The 21,138-nt window shown below is 31.5% G+C and overlaps 1 protein-coding gene across 3 annotated transcripts; it reads left to right on the forward strand.

Moving 5' to 3' along the window:
* Positions 1-10,174: 10,174 nt before the first annotated feature.
* On the forward strand, positions 10,175-20,579 carry LOC145069515 (uncharacterized). 3 transcript variants are annotated; one of them, XR_013689534.1, is made up of 8 exons: positions 10,175-10,298; positions 10,385-10,463; positions 18,124-18,339; positions 18,434-18,994; positions 19,082-19,186; positions 19,526-19,710; positions 20,026-20,235; positions 20,332-20,579. XR_013689534.1 is itself a non-coding variant. In XM_079016451.1 (8 exons), exons 2-4 carry the CDS (start codon positions 18,140-18,142, stop codon positions 18,706-18,708), a joined length of 390 nt encoding a protein of 129 aa, XP_078872577.1. In that variant the 5' UTR covers positions 10,176-10,463; positions 18,124-18,139; the 3' UTR covers positions 18,709-18,994; positions 19,082-19,186; positions 19,526-19,710; positions 20,026-20,235; positions 20,332-20,579. The 3 variants fall into 3 exon arrangements, 2 of the variants coding, with proteins under 2 accessions (XP_078872577.1, XP_078872578.1); XM_079016451.1 differs by having other exon boundaries at positions 10,176-10,463; positions 18,434-18,559; positions 18,645-18,994; XM_079016452.1 differs by having other exon boundaries at positions 10,177-10,463; positions 18,434-18,544; positions 18,645-18,994.
* The last annotated feature ends 559 nt before the right edge of the window (positions 20,580-21,138 follow it).

A 21,138-nucleotide genomic window follows, 5' to 3' on the forward strand; every position in this document is an offset into this window, starting at 1 on the left:
CTCGTCCTGATTTCCTTAAGTTAAATACCAAACATCCTTCATTCCTATTAAATAATGCATATACCAAGCCAACATACTTCCTAGATTCTCCTAGGATTCCCTCCATACCGCTCTCCTCCACCAACTATAGAAGGAACTCCCATTAATACCCACTAACTACCTCTCGACTATAATTACATGCAACAAACAATAGATAATTGATTGACTTCCATGTCTCATACTACAACGGTTGGACTAAAACAAGAGCTATGCACTAGAGTTAAGCATAACCTTCTAAAAATATATAATTTCTGAAACATGTAACCTAACATATTCTCTTGATAGTTAACTATTATTAATAGTGGTTCCTAAAATCATAAAGTGAGCAACATTCGAGCATCGAGTTCTAACTAATGCACTGCATAATTAGGTCACTCTAACATATCATATGTAATCCATACTAGCATGCAGTTCTAGAGGCTCATACAATAGGCATATAAAAGCATCTCTCTTAACATTTCATCATACAATTTTGAGTAGATACTTAGCCCTACTCTAACATGCTATATAAATACACACACACACATATACTGAAAAAAACATGTATGGATGTTTTAGGAAACACTTACTTGAGCTCGCCCGATTGCACACAGCCACACATCACACACCATTCTTTTAAAAAACTTTTTAGAAGATCTTTTCTTGTCCCAATTCTTCAGCTTAAGTTCAAACACACCCGAGAGTGTGCCCGAATTCCTCAGACCAAGGCTTTGATACAAACTTGTAACGTCCCAAAAATACTAAGTATTTTTTTTTTTAATTTTAAATCAACCAAACCATCAATCATTCATTTCATAAACCCATAAAGATGTGACAATGTAGAAATAGTTATCGGAGTACAATTCAAAAACATCGAATGCAAATCCTGGTGGATACAGTGCGATCATGTCGGGCCCTTCCCTTTCGAACCTGAGGCACCTAAATCCATAAACATAAATCGTAAGCATAAATCTTAGCAAGTTTACCCCATAATACCCTGCCCACCACATTCATCAGGTCCCACGCGGTATATATACAAACACATGCAAGAGACACACAGACAGCTAGCATCCCATAAACATAAAACAATGGGCCGACATTGGTGCCTTCGACTCATAATTACTGTGAGGAGACTCACCTCAATCTGAAGATAACTGAATCTCACGCATGTTGCTACTACAAAATCTCCTCACACTTAACATATCAAAACCAACCCTAATTAATAATTAGGGTAATAACCTATAATCGAAGTCCATTTCATATTCTCTCTCACTAAGGGTAAAATACCATTTACCCTTCCAAGGCTAAACCCACATAGTAGTGGCCCAAGGCCCAAAATAACTTATCTCTACTTTTGGGAGTATGCCATGCATACTCCTTAACTACGCCCCACATAATGAGTTTCCACATAAGAGAAAACTGGGCAAAATCCGTTATGCGCTATGTACTCTAGGGTTACGCCCCGTGTAATCCCTATGATGCTAAAATCGACTTTTAAGCTCTTAATACCTAAAAGTAAACGTACAACTCACAGATCTTAATCTTGGGAAGGTCTTAACTGATAAAGAGGCCTCAAGGGATTAGGGTTTCAAAATAGCCATGTAGAGAGAGTGGAAGCTGATTATGAAGAGGCCTCACGGGACTTAAGGTGTTTAAATAAGGGCTCAACCTTAAAAATTAGGGTTTTAGACCAGCTCGAGTATGTCCTGCGTACACACAAAGTACATCTGGCATATTGCATGAGGTCCACACCATTCTTAAATGACCTACGCCCCACGTACACATCAAGTACGCCATGCGTAGGGACCAATTTTGCAAGAAAATTAATAATTTAGCTTTAGATGTAAAATACTTGAGAATTGGGTGTTACAGAAGTTCAATGGGGTCAAGGACCTGATTGTTTCCATGAGGTGGATATTTGATGTTGAGGGGTGTTTTTATACATTTTCTTGTTCGAAAAACCAAAATGTGAAGTCTGAACTGAACCTTCTTCAATTGGGGGTGAAGGACTAGTGGAAGGTTTCTACTCAGACTTTTATGATTACGGAGCAGGCTATAGTGAATTGGGAGTAGTTTATGGAGATGTTCCGTACTGAGTACGTTTCCACTGGTGGATATATATATATATATATATATATATATATATATATATATATATATATATATATATATAGAGAGAGAGAGAGAGAGAGAGAGGTTGGCTCAGGAGTATCCATCGCTCAAGCATATAATGGAATCGATGACGGAGATCACCATGATTTTTATAGAGAAAGCTTTGTTTTTTCCTGAGTATGTTTAGGATTAAGCTGTTTAAGCTCATAACTAAATTTTTGTACTCTGATAATTAAAAGAAATTCTTTTTAAGTTGCCCTCATAACTAGAACATGGTTAAAATGACATTTTTAGAGAGGGGATAAATTTATTGGTTTATTATATGATTTATAAATTCTAATAAATGATTTGTTAATATATTATATGATTAATATTAATTGGAAATAGAAAGTTGATTTGTTAATTTATATGATTAATAAATTAATATGAAAACAATAAGAATTAATTAATTATTAATAAGAATTAATCTAGAATTAATTCAGGATTAACTGGAAGTAATTAAAGGTACAAGGGCTTAATTGTAATTATTTATAATTGAGCAAAGAAATGCAATTCTAGATGGTTCTATATGGTGGACGGTTTTAATGGAGCTTTTAGGGTTTCTAGAAGCCTCCTAGACCTGATAAGGATAACTACCTTGAATAGATAAAATCTCAATATTTTATTATTCAAATCATAGTTTATCCTGGAGATCCCCTAGCTATAAATACCTTCCCTTGGGCATCAAGTTTCATGGTTCTCACTTTGTAAAGGGTTATCCACGAAATCCTCCTCTCCTCTCTCTTGTCTTCTAGTTCTAGGGTTTGGATATGAGACATTAGAGGCATCATCCTTTTGGTGCTAAGTTTTCCAAGACCAACAACTAGAAGGGATTAAATTGATTTGTTTACTACAACAAATAAAAAGGTATATAGCCCTAAGTTTGTATTTTCGATTACATTAGGGTTCATGTTAGTTTTGTTATTCATAGTATGTTGCATTCACAATGTTATAGCATAGATCCTTATAGGTTGCATGCGCCCTTTAATTGTTAAATGATTTTCTACATGTGGATGTTTTCTATAACCTATAAAACCCATTAGTGGTTTCAGAGCTTTTGGTTGTCTAACATTGATTATACATGAGATTAACTAAACAAACAAATTTTTTCCGAAAAATGCATGTCGCCACCTGACATACCCTCTGTCACGACATGACACAAGTGTGATCTCAAATTTCGGGATTTTTTTGCCTAATCTGATTAGTCTGTTTATTTTCAGTGATTATCTGCTTTTGATTCTGTTGATATCCAAATTTTGAAAGCCTTATATGATTATATAAAACACTAAATATTAGGAGATAATCTTGAATTATTGTCACACCCCCAAATCGAAACGGCGGAAACGTTCGGGGGTGGAGGACGTCGTGTATAGTATCACAACAATTGCATCATAGTAATCAAAGTAAACACAACCATTACATTGAATAAGTGAATTATTTACATCTGTTTGATACATATTTGTATACACCAAAAGTATAGCAAAATATAAAAAGACGTGACTCTATACGCTCCGTCTTCTCAAAAACTGTGAGAGTACCTGTCTACTGATTTCCTGAGAATACAAGCGGTTTTGAAAAGAGTATCAGCATTAAGTTGGTGAGTTCATAAGCATGTTTTTGTAATGAACACTTGTTAATGAATCAGTGAAAATGTTTGTATGTTTCCAAGAAAATCAATATTTTCTAACATGTGTGCTTGTTACAGTGTTCCATAATGTATTAGTTTGTATGCCTGGTTACCACCAGATGTATTGTATAATATTGTTTTGAATGAAAACCCTCTGTGTGAAAACCCTGACTATCACCAGTAAGTATAGAATATTCTTGTTTGAAAAGCCTGGATAGCACCAATATGTATAGTCGTTCTATTAATTAAAATAAAACCATGAGTTGAAATCCCCGGAATCCTCCAGTTGTAGTATGTAATAGTTCTATTAATGAAAATAAAACTAATGAAGAATGAAATACCGTAAACAAAAGGTTAGTTTATAGTGTTGTGAGTTCGTATAACCATGTCTGATATGACCTAGAGACCTCTACGACGTTCTTCAGGCATTGGACGTTATGACATTTGTCACCCCAGGCATGCCTGCCTAAATGTAGCTAGAAGTTCAGGAGTGGGATAGTCAATCCCGAGTAGATCTATTCACAAATTTCACGCTCTCCCTTCAGGAGACTCTGGTTATACTATGATAGGATTTAACCTGTACCCCGAGGGATCAATTGAAGTGATGTCTCACAACCATGTATTAACTAGTTTACGTGTAGTGTTATGTTTTCTTGTACTTGATTCTGAATGTAAGCCTTGTCGGGTAAAAATAATTATACTTAGATTTTTATTTAGTAATGTGCTCTTGTTATCCGAAAGATAGTATAATATATCATAAACTAAGTTTGTCATAGTTTATATGTATGTTAATGTATAAGCTCTGAATTTGTAACACTGTTTATTGAATTCCCAAACTATACCTATTATAGTTTGCATGTATGTTATGTACTTGGTTCATGTATTGATCTGAAAACTATGCAATTTTGGTTGTAAGTTGGAATGAGGACCCTCGAGTTGTTATACGCGGCACTTAACGGGATCCTAATAATAATTAAATACATATATGCATATTATTAGCGAAACAATTAATTATAGTGTTGGAAAACACTTGTTTTTGGTTAAAGAATGTTACCGAGACTCGATCGAAGTGGAAAGACATATTTTCAGCTAAGTTCACAACCTATGGATGATTGCGGCCGTGAAAGGATTACGGCTGCGAACTGTTCTCGGCCGTGAAAGGTTCACTGCCTTTGAAGGGTTTACGGTCTATGAATGGTTCACGGTCTGTTCTTGGTGTTCGTGGTGAAAATATGAAGGTTTGAAGGGTTCACGACTGTGAACTGATTTCAGCCCTTGAAGATTTGAAGGGTGTACGGTCATGAAATCAAGAACAACAATGCTTAATTTGATGAAAAGACTGGTGTTTGATGCTCCAAAACGAGTTCTAAGGTGGATTGATTGATAGATGAAGAGAAATCTTGGGTTTTTCGGGTGATGATTTTAGAGAGAGAAAGTGTTTACGGCCAGAAAAGTATAAATGAGGGTGGAACACACATATATAGGTCGGGTTCATGGTCGCGCGTTGCGCAGAAACACCTATATAGTTAAAGTCTTAACAAATGTATGTTTTTTTAAATATACCAATAATGTTGTTAAATTTGATATAATAATGCATATACTAAATTGATATAATATATTGATTATTTTGAATTATATGATAATATATACATCTATTATAACTGCATCATCTTAATCGTTTGAATGACTTGTACCCACGAATTACACATAAATAAAATTAAATATAATATATGGTTTAATGTTATTTATAATTATTGTTATTTTTAATAAAGTTTTTAAAATTTATTTGCATGATGTTTTAATTTCTATCATTATAATTATTTAAAACATCAAATATTGTTTTTTTTTTATTTTAAAGATAACAGTATAATCATTTATATATAGTTATTTTTAACTATTGTTATTGTAAGTTATTTTAAACTACTTATATTAAAACTTTTAATGATTATAAAAATATCTTTAGGAAATATTTTAGTTAAATTGATATTATAATTTAGTTTTTGCATTTATCACTTTTAACTATTTACAAAATATTTCTTTGTTTTTTTTAAGTGGAACTGAAATTTATATTTAAGTTGACACTGTAATGTTATATTTAAATTAACAATTTAAGTATTTTGTTTAAACTGTTCAAAAGTTGTAGCTTTAAACTGATAATGGTTTAACATTTTAAATCTAATAAATTAAGTATAATTTGTTAAAAGTTAAAGACATAACATTATAAGTAGAAGTAAAGATATTATTTTAAAACTGAAATTTAGTTTATTTATGATTAGACTTTAGGTTTGATATTTATTTAACCTTATTAACCAACTTATAATCATTATTAGAAAGACACTACAATTTATCATTTTTAACTATTTACAAGATATTTTTTGGGTTGTTTAAGGTAAACTAAAATTTATATTTAAGTTGACACTGTAATTTTATATCTAAATTAATAATATAACTATTTTATACAAACTATTCCAAAATTGTATCTTTAAAATGATAATCTTTTACATCCAACAATATAATAAAACTAATAAATTAAATATAATATGTTTAAGGTTAAAAACATAACTTTATAAGTAGAAGTAAATATATTATTTTAATATTGGAATTTAGTTTATATATGATTACACTTTAGGTTCGATATTTATTTAACCTTATTAACCAACTTATAATTATTATTAGAAAGAAATTGAAAAGTCATGGGAGTTTCAAATGAATGTGATGAAAGAAAAAATGCATGGGAGTTTCAAATGCATGAGGTTCAATGAAAAATGCTAGCTTTATAAGATATATATATATATATATATATATATATATATATATATATATATATATATATATATATATATATATATATATATATATATATATACAACAACATACAACAACATTCAAATTATTCAAAAGTTGTAGCTTTAAATTGAAAATGGTTTACATACAACAACATATTAAAACTAATAAATTAAGTGTAATATGTTAAAAGTTAAAGACAAAACTTTCTTAGTAGAAATAAAAATTTATTTTAATATTGTTATTTAGTTTATTTATGATTACACTTTAGGTTTGATACTTATTTAACCTTATTAACCAACTTATAATCATTATTAGAAAGTCACAACAATTTATCATTTTTAACTATTTACAAAATACTCTTTAGGTTGTTTAAGTTAAACTAAAATTTATATTTAAGTTGATCTTGTAAGGTTATATTTAAAATAACAATTTAAGTATTTTATACAAATTGTTCAAAAGTTGTAGGTTTAAAATGATAATAGCTTACATACAACAACATATTAGACCTAATAAATTAAGTATAATATGTTAAATGTTAAAAACACAACTTTATAAGTAGAAAAAAAAATATTCTTTTAATATTGAAATTTAGTTTATATATGATTACACTTTATGTTTTATATTTATTTAAGCTTATTAACCAAGTTATAATCATTATTAGAAAGAAATTGAAAAATCATGGGAGTTTCAAATGAATGTGGTTAAAGAAAAAATGAATGGGAGTCTCAAATGCATGAGATTCAAGAAAAAATGCTAGTTTTATAAGTATATTATGATATATATATATATATATATATATATATATATATATATATATATATATATAATAATAATAATAATAATAATAATAATAATAATAATAATAAAGTCTTAAAAAAAGTCCTTAAGCTTCATGTACAATATGATAAAACATGATATCTTAAAATTAAGAGGTATAAAGAAATTTGCACAAGGTACTATTATTTGATGCACCAAACAAATACACAAAATATCACACGGATCGGAACACAATATATCACACGATCGTAACATATGCCATATTGACCGTTCATCACATGCCCTAATCTAACGGCTTAGATTCTTACAAATCTCTCTTCTAATAAAAGAATCATAAACTTGCCATGTGTCATTTTTCTATAATTTTGAATTTTTTTCTTTTATTCTCAAAAAATGACACATATTTTTTTTAATGATTTTACATTTAAATTTAAATCTTCTTCTAAATCCCTTAAAATTAGCATTATTAATAAAGATTTTGAAATTCAAAATGTTTGATAATCAATTATATGAAATAATCAATTATAAATAATCTCTTATTCCATTTATTTTATTAGAATTATTATTTATCTTATTTTAATTTATCAACCGTATACTATACGGGTTATAAACTTGTCAATTAATAGTAGAGTTGTACACGAACTATGCTTTATTTTTTCACAAATTCTAATTAAATATTATTTTATAATCAACCCGTGTATTTAACCTAGTCTACTCATAATAACGTCATTCTACATTAGAAATTATGAAACCAAAATAGGCTCCCCTTCTCTCTTTTGCACTATTTCCTTCTCACTAGCCATAGTTGCGTGCTAAACACTATCGTCGGATAGTCACCACCATCTCCACAACATCTTTCTAGCTCCACCAGTGATTTCTCTCTCCATCATATTCTTCACCAAACGCGTCACCCGAAATCCTATGGCAGCCGTCTCTTACCCTTTTTCTCGCTGTCTTTGTCTAAAACCACCAATCATCTTCATTTAAAAACACTGAACCCACAAACGTGTTTACACACCTGATTGTAGGTATTTTTCTTCCACGTATTCTGCAATACTAACATATATTGGCTTTAAAACCATCTTTGCGACTTTCAATTTCTTCAAGATATTTGTTTTTATAGACATAATATTGTGGAATATATGTGTTTTTGTGTGTGTCCATGCAATTTATATGCTTTGTCTATGATTTTGATGCAATCAGTGCATTTATACGTACATGTTAATGTTTTCATCACTCTAGGTTGAAGAAGATGAGGATAAACATTAATAACCTAAACCCACCCCCTAAGGTAATGTCAGATTTACCCCTGCCAACTTGTATACTGTTGGTATTAATCTAATAAAATATCAGTTTTTTACTTTAGAGCGTACATTACTGATAAACATGTATTATTTTTGTTCCCATTGATTCTCCTCTTTATGTGTTTAGGGGCTAAACCTCAAGCATTTATGTTTTGTTCTCTTGGCAGGAAGAGTATCTTCTAAATGCTTATATGTAACAAGTGGATAGCGTTTGCTTTTCCAATACATCTAAGAATTTGGATACTATGAAAATCGTTAGAGTGGTGTGTAGGGTGATTTAAGGATTAATGGAATAACAATGAATAGTTCAGAATTGACTAAGTCATCACTCATGGTCGAATTGTAGTCCAGATAGAAATTGGGAAAAAAGAAAATGTATTTCTTAATTTACAAAGAATAATTTCAATAAAACGATAACAGGTCATTTTGATAATGTGTTAGTGTATGTAGAAGCTACAACTATGGAGATTAACAAGAAAAGAAAGCGCTGGCGTTTTTCTTTTAAACCGGTTGAAGCAAAAAACGTTCTCACCATCACTTGCAATAAGAACAATGAAACGAGTCTAATTTCTCTATACATATGCATCAAATGTTGAACTAGATTGTATTAATGAATGACTAAATTTGTAATTTTTATTTATGTTATATATTTGGATGATAATAGATCTAGAATGGCTGATATCATATTTGAAAAGGATGGTTGATGTTATTTAGTTCTAAGTATTAGTGTTTACTTAACTTCTACTTTTTAAGGGTTGTGGCTTTTTGTATGTAATAGATATCACTGTAAAGCATACATGTATGCATATGATATACATAAATCTGTTTTTTTATATATGAATCTATTGATGCTAACATATATGTATCTATGTTTATGTTTTAAATTTGTATGTTTTCTCTTGATTATATACTAGAATGTGACCGGATAAATAGCAAAATAATATTTAGATAGTATTATATTGTCTCTTTTTAACTATAAAATATAATTTTGAGGTTTAATAGCTTTTATCGCAGATAAAGGTGACTGAGACTATATATTTGTAATATGATACCGTAAAAACGAAAATCTCATCTAATTGTTAGTATTTTGTTTGTGATCTAGGATAATATAAAAATGATAAATAATGAATGGATCTTGATCATTCTAGATATTTTCAGATTTTTGTTATTTCTTTTTTCTTTTTACATTTTGGATATTGATTGTTGTTAACTAAACAAATAACACTAATTCTCGAAAAGGAAAGAAAAGTTTTCACTACTAGAAACTTGAGTTTCAGCTACGGATTTTGCTACAGATTTATTCTCTAGCAAAAATTTAGACTTATAGCTAAGGAAATATGACAAATCTACCATGTTTTTGATAATTATTTTATTTATTTAATATATGGAATATTAGTGAGGATTTACCGAGGGATCAGCTACGAATCTGGCAATTATTTAACGATACATCACTATTCCTCGGTAATCACTCGAAAAATGAAGGCACTTAGCTAGGGTTCAGCGAGGGATAAAATATTGTGGCATATGGTACGCGTTCAGCGAGAGAACGACGACGGAAAATTTATTTGGGGTGCGCGCGTTTTCTTTTTTCTCTTGCTGAAATTGGCACCCAGTTCCATCTTCACGAAGGCAGTGTAACTTTCCTTCCCTCCAGCTTTATCACTCTTTACTAAGTGTAATTAGCTTCTGCTTTATCTCATCACCATCTCTGTTCGAACAGATGACGACGCCACTCACCCAATTCCGGCAACCTCCATATCTTTAAATCTGAAAGTATTCTTCGTTAACCTCCGATTCAGGTAAATCTCATCCCTCTTAGGTTAGTTTTAGTTCAATTTCACAATATACTTTTTTAGGGTTTAATTTACCTTGAAACTTTCTGGTTATTGTGTTTCGTAGCCATATGGAATGCCTTCTTCATTATCTGCAAGGTAGTTTCAGGTCTACCATCGATTGCATCTATATAAGAATAGACACTTAGAATTAGAACTTGATCAGTTAGGGCTTGATTCATCATAGTTTGTCTTCCAGTTCATGAGAATTTAAGGATTCAGGAACCCTTACGTTTTTAGGTTTTCCCTAATTCTCTTTCATATTAAGGAGGTGGCAACGTGAATTTGAGAAGAAACAGGTGACTTATCCTTCATTATAACAAAGGAGCTGTTCGTTTTCTTACTTATTGGGTACTTAATCTGGACACCTAATGACTGACTTAGTTTTCTTTTTGTGGTCTAGAATTGTATACAGATCAATAAACCCTAGCCCTAAATCAATCATAATAGTTTTCTTGTTCTGGACTAGAATTGTACAATTAATTCTATGGGTGACATATTCACCAAGAAGGTAATACTCGTCCTCCAATATTCTTCCTTTTAGTTTCAGGTTTTGGATTTGAAGTGTTTGTGTGAATCTCACACACCTTGTCAAACAATTCCAAATCCAAATCATCATCTGGTATTTCATAAAAATGGTCAACAGCTTCTACAAGTGGATCCGATTTTGGTTTTTTAAGTACCCTTTTCTTTGAACGTGTAGTGCTTGCAACAAAATCATCTTCATCTTCATAACCTAAATCCTCATTTGGGATTTTGTTTAATGTGTTTTTCCTTCTTTTAATGGAATCTGTACTGTTGCTGCTGCTTTTGGTTTTGCTTTTGGTTTTATCTGTAGTGTTGTTGTAATGAGCATTTACAATATCTTCAGTGATTTTCAAAACTCGATCCCCATACTTGCTTACTTTTGCCCTATGTTGTTATCAACATTTCTCTTATAACTAAAAATAATCATATCTTTGGCACTACCTTTTTTTTGAAAAATGTAAGGGTAAAATAGTCATTTGGTCTCCTTCAGACACAACTTATGTATACAACACTTTTACATTCATGTATACATGACTTAATTGAAGAAAAAAAAGTATTTAGGTTTTTACTTGATTAAAACAACACTTTCCATTTCCTCAAATATTTTTAATCATCATTAATAAAAATAAAAAAATATAAAGTTAGGTGATCAATAAAAATATTACTTATTACCTCCAACAATGGAAAAAACATTTGTCATGAAATGTAAAAAGGAGATATGTGTTTCTGTAAATGTCACCTACAAAACCCATAAAATATATATTATATATTTTGAGTTTAATTAAATATTTGTATTTTTTAGATAAATAAATAAATACCTTAATTGGAGAAAGGTCATAGAAGAAGAAAACACCAGGGAGAGACCTTCTGCCAACTTCAGGGGTCTTATAGTGTTCAGTAACAGAAATTTATTATAAAACACCAAATTCATAAAATGTTTTAAACTTTTAATATAAAATAGATAAATTTATTATATGAATAAAACATTTTTTTATTTTTTATTGAATAATAATAAATACCTGATTTGATTGAATAGTGTAACCTCTAATGTTCGTGTAAATCGTTGGTACCACCTGGAATCAAGAGAAAAATATATAAAAATAATTATAAGCAAGAAATAGAAATAGCAATGTACTTTTATGTATTTACTTTGATTTTTTTTGTTATCAAGACATTGTATTTTAAAGAATCTAACTAATTACACTATTGTACATTTAATTTTTCTTATTAGGGCATTGTACTTCAAATATTAACCAATTATTGAAAATAAAAAAAATAAAAATGAAAGTACGTTGCTATTTCTTGCATTTAAAGAAAAATAAAGAATAATTTAATTAGTAATTACCCATCAAGAGGATTTACAATCCCAGGATAATAGCTTCCAAAAGGTAATTTATTTATCTTGTGACTTATCTGAAAATACACATCATCATTAGTAAAAAGTAATAAGAAAATTTAATGGATATATAAATGGAGGGCAAAAAGGTAATTTTAATTTATCCATGAATAACCATAAAGACTAAGCATATCACAAATAAAATTGTATTTAAACACTAAAATTGAAATCAGAAATACAAGTTTTTTAGAACAAATAAGTAAACCCCTGAAAGAGGCTGCAGGCTTGACATAAATAAACCCCTTGGTTTTGATGTTGTGTGGTGGATCCTGTCATGTGTTTATATTTCTATGTTCATTTTTTTCTTGTTAGTGGTGTGGGGCATGGTGTTCAAACTTCAAATCTTCATAAATATATATATATATATATATATATATATATATATATATATATATATATATATATATATATATATATATATATGTACATTTCTTTCTTAGATTTCAGCAAATCAAGTACAAATCTTACTTACTTTTCATGTAAGTGAAAATATTCATGAAATAAAATATAAAACCCCACTCATGTAGTTCTTTGACCTTCAATTTATTTGCTTCTTTAATCTTTTACAGGCAACTAGTTTTTTTTTTTGTTTTTTTTTGGTCCCCTCCATTTTCCAAATTTGATTCCATCATTTCTGAATTGTCTATGATCTGGTAACCACTGACTAACACTATAAAACTTTTAAACTAGACGGGTTTATCTTTGATGAGGAATGAATTAACAGCCTTTGGAGTTCACCCATCTTCTCATTATTGTAGTTATAATCTGCATCATTTTCAGAAAATAATTGTTCATTCTAGTTGTATGATTGAAACCTTTGAGATATTAATATAATAGCGAAATGAATAAAAGATTATTAATCACCCCAAATTTGTAGAATGGAGTGGTGCTTGATCAGTTGCTTCGTGTTGATCTGGCTGAGAAAGCTAAAGATGGATTGGGGGATGTGGATCCTCTCTCATGCTTGAACCATTTGTCAAAAATACATTTCTGTTTGCTGCTTCTCCATCTCTTATTCCATAAATCTAGGAGGTGACAAAATTAGTTTCTTGATTTTACTAAACTATTTTTTTACTGCAGTTGATAAATATTAAATACCTTGTTGTAGAGTTCGCTATTTTCTTCACGAATTTGGGTTACTTTCTTACAAAGTTCGACATTTTCATGGTGGATGAGATTCCCCTGAATGAGTAAAAAAAGATCAAGTTACTTGAAGATATACTTTCTCTAGCATTGACATTTGAAAATGGTCTTAGGTTTTGGGTTGACCTTTTTGTGGAGTTCTTCGATTTCCTCAAAAAGAAGTCGGTCCTATAGCAATTCATCAATAGTCCTAGTAGATTCAAACCTTTTTCATATGGATACCTCTGAGACTCATTTCAAGTTGGCTCTCCATGCCATGTAGATCTTTCACACTTAAACCAGAAAGCTCTTCACCCATCATTCGCCTATAATTGTTATTGTTAATATAGATGATGAAAAATTAGTTAATATTTTTAATTTAAAAAGAAAGCCTTTTGAAAGGGGTTAACCATTAGAGAAGGCTCATGTTAATAGATTTTGTTAAATAAAATTAGCAGAAAGATGATTTGGCAAAATATAATAAGTCATCACATTAGGTTAACCATTGTGGATGCTATTAATTAAGGATTTCTGCTAGGATTAACTCGGCTGTTTTTAGTAATGCATAGCCTCTCTGGACATGAAACAATATAGTCTAATTATTAGTTTTTTATTTCCAGGATTATTCCCATTTTAGCCCTGTAATAATGTAGTATATGAATGTAACATGCCAAACTATTTGCCCTCTTAGAAATTCATGTAAAAAGTTATCCTTATGGATTAAGAACATAGTCTGTATCACTAGTTTTCATGCTTTGCACTTACTGAATCTTGTTAGATAGAAATTTTACCTATGATTCTCTTGCAGACTCTGCAGTTGTTGCTTTAACATTGCAGCCTCCCTTTGCCAGAACTGTAATTAATAAATAGAGATTTTTTATGGTCATCTGTGTAATCATCATAAACACTTTAAAATGTATGCAACAAAATAACTGTGAATTTGTATGCTAAAATAACTTCAGGTGCGATTTTGGTAATTATCCACCCAAACTGGATAATTACCGTTTAGAGTTTTGATTATTTCAGTTTTTACCACCAATTAGAGATAAAATCTAAATAATTAAGGATAATTGTTTCTGAGTTTTTACCACCAATTAGAGATAAAGATTACTTTCCTGTAGTAGTCTCGATACTTAAAATAGATATGTCACTATGTAGTCCTTTTAATTTGTTAGTGTTAGATAAGGGTGAACATGGTTCTGTTTGGTTTTTCACTTCAAACTGGTAATAAACCAAAAATTTTTGATTTTGACTTCTGAGAAACCAACTGTTGGTTTTTTAGATTATTATTATTTTTTTTTCATTTGGGCAAATTGCAGAAAAGCACAACCATTTATCTACCATCACTCAGAGAAACCCTTATAGTTTGTTTATATGCAGAAAAACCGTTCTATTTTCAGTTACATTTAAGATTTACCTAAATATCTGTTTTTTTTATTTAAGTTATCGGGTTTTTTTTATGACAATATATTTATCTTGTTCGTTTTTAAGTTGACATGGAAAAAAAATAAGCAATGTCACTTATATTTGTCTGAGTAAATGGTTGTTGAGTAAATGATCTATTTCTCACGTTTTACCATAGATAAGAGGCAACGTCACTTATTTTTATTTCCATATTAACCTAAAAACGAAACAGATAAATGTCATGTCACAAAACAACTGGCAATTTCTTTAAAAAACCGGATATTTGGGTTATTGTGAAAGGTAGCTAAAAATATAAGGGCTTTCTGCATATAAACAAAATGCAAGGGTTTTTCTGAATGCTAGTAGATAAATGGTTGTGCTTTTCTGCATTTTTCCCTTTTCATTTATCTATATGTTTTATTTTCTTCATTGACAATACTCTTAAAATTAAACAAAATTCCATTACTTCACAAAAAATTAATACAAGACGGTGTAAACGTATGCTCATTATTTGTTTAATTTTTGCACACTAGTGGTTGTAGTTAGTTTCTATTTGATTACTTTCTCTCCCTTCCAGTTCTTGTTTATTCCAAAGGATCTATTGTCATCCACTTCTTCTTACTTGGTTGTAGTTAGTTTTTATCTAATCTCTATCTAAGTTCTGAATAGTAGTTATATATTTTGTTGTAGCTAGTCATTATGTCAACACGTAGTGATAGAGACTGGATGTACAAAAGGTTAGATCATGGGTATCTTAGCACAACATATCATGCATCCGTCAAAGGATTTCTCGATGTTGCTTTTTCTAATGAAGAAACCGTTGATGGGGATTATATTAGATGTCCTTGTTTTAAATGCAAGAACATGTCTTATAAAACAAGAGGTGATGTAGAGCTTCACTCGTTACAACGCGGTTTCATTCCTAATTACACAACTTGGTGGGCACATGGTGAAAGAAATACGATATCTGAACATGAGGAAGAATCTTCTAATCCGATGCAGGATCCGATGGAAGATGATGATGATGATGATGTTAATGGGTTTACACAAATGTTGATGGATGTAATGGAGGAACTCCCGAATCCAACTGCCAAGGGGTTCTATGATATGTTAGAAGACGCTGATGAACCTTTGTGGGATGGATGTGAAAATTATTCAAAATTACAAGCTGCAACAGAGTTGTTGCATTGGAAGTCAGAATACAATATATCTGAGGCTGCCTATGATCACATACTTCCTATAATTAAGCGGATGCTACCCAAAGGTGATAAACTAGTTGAGAACTTCTATGAGATGAAGAAGCTTTTGAAAATAATTAGACTCCCAGAAAAAAAGATTCATGCTTGCAAAAACCATTGCATGATATTCTATGGGGTAGATTCTGATTTGACTAAGTGTCGAGTGTGTGATCATGATCGGTACAAGAGTGGCAGACGACCTTATCTGGTTATGAGGTACTTGCCTATTGCTCCTAGACTCCAAAGGTTGTATTTGACAAAAAAGACGGCAAAGCAAATGACATGGCACTATGAACATCAGACAGAACCGGGTTTGATGGTCCATCCAAGTGATGGTGAGGCTTGGAAGCATTTCGACTCAATGCATCCAGAATTTTCAAGTGAACCACGGAATGTTCGTCTTGGGCTATGCACTGATGGGTTCGGTCCAAATAACTCAAATACAACCCCGTATTCATGTTGGCCTGTTTTCCTTTGAATTTATAACTTGCCTCCTTGGATGTGCTTAACAGAACCATATGTTCAATTAAGCATAGTTATTCCTGGAAAAAAGAGCCCAGGTTAAAATATAGATGTGTTTCTCAGGCCGCTAATTGACGAGTTAAAGATGCTATATACAGACGGTGTTGTGACTTATGATGCTTCGACTAAATGCAATTTCACAATGAAAACTATACTTCTTTGGACAGTTAGTGACTTTCCTGCTTATGCAATGTTATCGGGATGGAGCACACATGGCAAGTTAGCATGTCCATATTGTATGGGTGAGTCGGGGTCGTTTCGGTTACACCATGGTAGTAAACCATGTTGGTTTGACTGCCATCGAAATTTTTTACCTGAACAACACACATATAGGGGTGACAAAACAGGATTTCTGGCTAATAAGGTTGAGCGATCTAGCCCCCCACCAATATTAACCGGTGATCAGATTTGGGAGCAAGTACGAAACTTTCCAACTGTTTATGAAGGCAAACCTTTTAGAGCGAAGAATGCAAAATTGCTTGGTTTTGGGATTACTCATATTAACCGGTGATCAGATTTGGGAGCAAGTACGATACTTTGTCAATGGTTACAAGTTTCATACTGAAAAATATGGTGATGGACGGGTCACACACAATAGTGGTGTATGTGTAAGAGGGACTTGTTACAATGAGTCTGAGTGTGACTATTATGGGTTGTTGGGTGAGGTTTTGGAAGTAGAATATCAAGGCATACGGCGTTGCGTCGTAGTATTGTTCAAGTGTATATGGTTTAACCCTACTGAAGGGGTACGTGTGGATCAAAAGCAAAATTTGGTTGATATTAAATACAAATCAAGGCTAAGAAATGAAGATCCATTTATCCTAGCGTCACAAGCAGAACAAGTCTATTATGCACCATATCCTGCAATGAAGGATTTGAAAGATTGGTGGGCTGTCGTCAAGACGAAACCAAGGGGTGTATATGATCTACGACAATGTGTTACTGAAGAAGATGATGATGAGGATGAAGAGGACCAATTCTTTCAAGAAAGTGAAGCGACTTTACCTTCTACAAGTAGCGGTGCAAATGAGGTGGCAGGACCCCTTTCTCATGTAATTGAAGGAGAAATAAAAGAAGTTAATGACAATGACATTGAGAGAGAAGAGGATGAAGAAGTTGATGATAACTTGGATGATTCATCCGAAGATGATATTGAAGATGAAAACATATGTGATGATAATTCTGATGATGAGTAATTACTAAAAATGTAGAATGAAACAATGTATTTGGAACTATATATTTTGCCTAATGGACCTTATAAATAACTTTTTAGCTAAAATGATCGTTTTCTTTTTCTATATACATTGAATTTTCATTTATTTGTGTATTATAGCATGTTACCTTCTCTTACTTCTATAATTTTCTATTATAATACATACTTGTTCTAACCAATAGTTTATTAATTCTTGATTTTAAGAGTTATTTTTTGACTAATGGCGCAACGAGGAGCCCGTGGTGGTGGTCGCAGTGGTAGTCACATTAGTGGTCGTGATGCTGGAGATAGAAATGCATCTCAATCACACAATGATGCAGAAAGTCAACCTTCTTCTTCAGTTAGAGGATCAAACATCTTGGAACAAGTTCCAAGTAACCCATCAAAAAGGAAGTTCATTGAAGTCGATTCTGAAAAGGAGTACTAATGTTAATTTTAAAATTGTTTATGAAAATGAATTTACTTGTTAATGATAATACTAATGCTAATTTTTTAATTTTTTATTTTTTGCAAGATTTACGGATCAGATTTCAGTGATCAGAGCCATCACATGTATACTGAAGACGATGTTTGACGACCCATGGACCTCATGGAAGAAGGTTGACAAAGAACATCGTGATGCAATGTGGGAACACTTCAAGTTTGTACTTACTATTTTTATGATTTATCAAAGTAAAAATTGGTATAAAATGAAAAAGATAATTGTATGCGTGATCTACATGTAGGGTTTGTATGTTTGGCCCGAAGAGACTGATGTTCTTGCTCGCAAGGTACGGGAAGACTGTATGAAGAAACGATTTCCTGATGTAATGCGAAGAGCAAGTGAAGCATCTTTAAAACTTGCCAAAGCTGCAAATGTGAATGCCTCACTAGAAGGTGATTTGAATTGGCTATAGGACTATTGCCCAAATTGGATAAAAAAGGAGTGGGAAAAATGATCAATGAAGTGTGGACCACATCCAAATGGAAACGTTTATCACAATCAGGGAAAAATAACATAAATAAATTAGAAGATGGATCTGTTTCCAAACATACCGAGGGTTCTATATCTATTCGTCAACATAAGAAAAGAATGGTAAGATGTTTGCATCTCACGTTAGTTTCCACTTAAACTGTTGAGTCTTTGTTTTGTTTTTTAATGTATTACTAATGGATTTTGTAGCAAGCAATGCTTAAACGCCCTCCTACAGGAGTTGAACTTTATGCAAGGTTGCACACTAAACGGTCTACTCAAGAGTACATTACACCAAAGGCAGCTAAAGTTAAGGTATTTTCAATTCTTTTGTAGGAAACAAAACTTCCTACTACTCGGGTTAATGACTTTGTTAAAGCAACTAATTGACAGAAAACAAATCTTTCGTAAGTAGTAATCAACTTACAAAAGAAAAGAAACAAATTATTATCTCTAAATGTTTGATCCTCTACCTACTTGTAATTAAGTGTTTTTTAAGTAGTAATCAACTTTATGCAAGGTTTGAGTATTAATTAATAAGAGGCTTATGAAGTGGTTCATTCTATTCCTTGATTATGAATTTAATGGTATGGAATGAACCATTCCATTCCTTATTTCATGTTTCTATTTTTCATATCTTTTTTGCTATAATAGGAGGCTTATGAAAGTGCTATGGTGGCTAAGTTTGGTGATGATACTAGTTGCCAACCCTTCTTGGATAATGAAACATGGTGTGATGTTTCCGGAGGAGTCAAGAAAGGAAGAATATAGGATTCAGATCTGTGTCTGATCCAGCGAGCTTTTTGGAAGGAACATCTAGTACAATAACATCCCAAGAGGTTCGTTTAATTTTGTACTTTATAAAAATTTCTTATCATAGCATTGTACTTACAAAATTTCCTATCATGGCATTATACTTACAAAGTTTCCTATCATGGCATTGTACTTACAAAGTTTCCTATCATGGCATTGTACTTACAAAGTTTCCTATCATGGCATTGTACTTACAAAGTTTTCTATCATGGTATTATACTTACAAAGTTTCCTATCATGGCATTGTACTTACAAAGTTTCCTATCATGACATTGTACTTACAAATTTTCCTATCATGGCATTGTACTTACAAAGTTTCCTATCATGTTATTGTACTTTAGGTTGTCTATGAACGTGTACGAAACGAGATGCATGGCGAAATGGATGCTAAAGTTGCAGAAATGGAAGCTAAACATCAACAAATACGTGAGGAAATGGATGCCAAAGCTGCAGCAATAGATGCCAAACAACAACAAATTGATGCAAAATATGAAGCAATGGAGAAGATGTATGCAGCCTTGCAAAATATGATGGGAAATTGAAAATTAGAGGTAATATGATGTTAACCATTAGTATTTGATGTTTTTGAATGACTTGTTAACCTTTTGTATTTGATGTTTTTGATTGTTTTGAATAATGTTTTATAGGAATGAGAACCGAAGATGATTGGATGGACATGAAATGAAGAGAGCAGCTAAAATGTTATTTTGAAGGTTAAACTTTTTTCTGTTTGTACCTCTTTTGCATACTTTGGATTTCTTGGTGCTAAAATGTTATTTTGAAGTTAAACCGTTGGGAGTTTGATGTTATAAGGATAGTTTCGTTTTTGGATGTTTTTTGAATGACACTTTAGTAAACTTTGATAGTTTTGGTATTTTAATGCTTGATTGTATCATTATTTGATGTTCTTTAGTATAATAATTTGATGATTATAGTATTTTTTTCTTTTAGAATCATAATAAAAAAATGATATTACAAGTTCGTGGTGAGAAAATAAAAAGTATTTTAATGCATGAATTTTGCGAGGGATTAGCTACGGAAAAAAAACCATGTCTAAAGTGTGCGATGGATCAGCGACGGAAAGGAAAAAAAATTAATGTATGAATTTTGCAAGGGATTAGTGATGAAAAAAAATCATGTCTAAAGTTTGCGATAGATCAGCGACGGAAAAAAAATAGTATATGAATTTTGCAAGGGATTAGCTACGGAAAAAAAAAACTGTTCATGGAAATTTGCGACAGAACAGCGACATAATGCATTGAGTGACATTTAGCGACGGATATTCTGTCGCTAACTTTGTAGCAAGGAAAAACCGATCCGTCGCTAAAACCCTCGCTGAGAAATTAGCCACCTTTTTATTACCTATCGAGTGAATCCGTTACCGATCCATCGCAAACAACATTTAGCGACGGAATAGCGACGGATTTTCCCGTCGCTAAAACCCATGTTTCTAG

The sequence above is a fragment of the Lactuca serriola genome, chromosome 8, assembly GCF_051521515.1.
Source record: "Lactuca serriola cultivar US96UC23 chromosome 8, Lser_US96UC23_V15, whole genome shotgun sequence".
Lineage (NCBI taxonomy): Eukaryota > Viridiplantae > Streptophyta > Magnoliopsida > Asterales > Asteraceae > Lactuca > Lactuca serriola.

Coding starts and splice junctions, on each gene's coding strand:
- LOC145069515 (XM_079016451.1), top strand. CDS start 18,140: ATGGCGCAACGAGGAGCCCGTGGTGGTGGTCGCAGTGGTAGTCACATT. Junction 18,340..18,433: donor GAAGTCGATTCTGAAAAGGA/GTACTAATGTTA, acceptor ATTTTTTGCAAG/ATTTACGGATCAGATTTCAG. Junction 18,560..18,644: donor GCAATGTGGGAACACTTCAA/GTTTGTACTTAC, acceptor ATCTACATGTAG/GGTTTGTATGTTTGGCCCGA.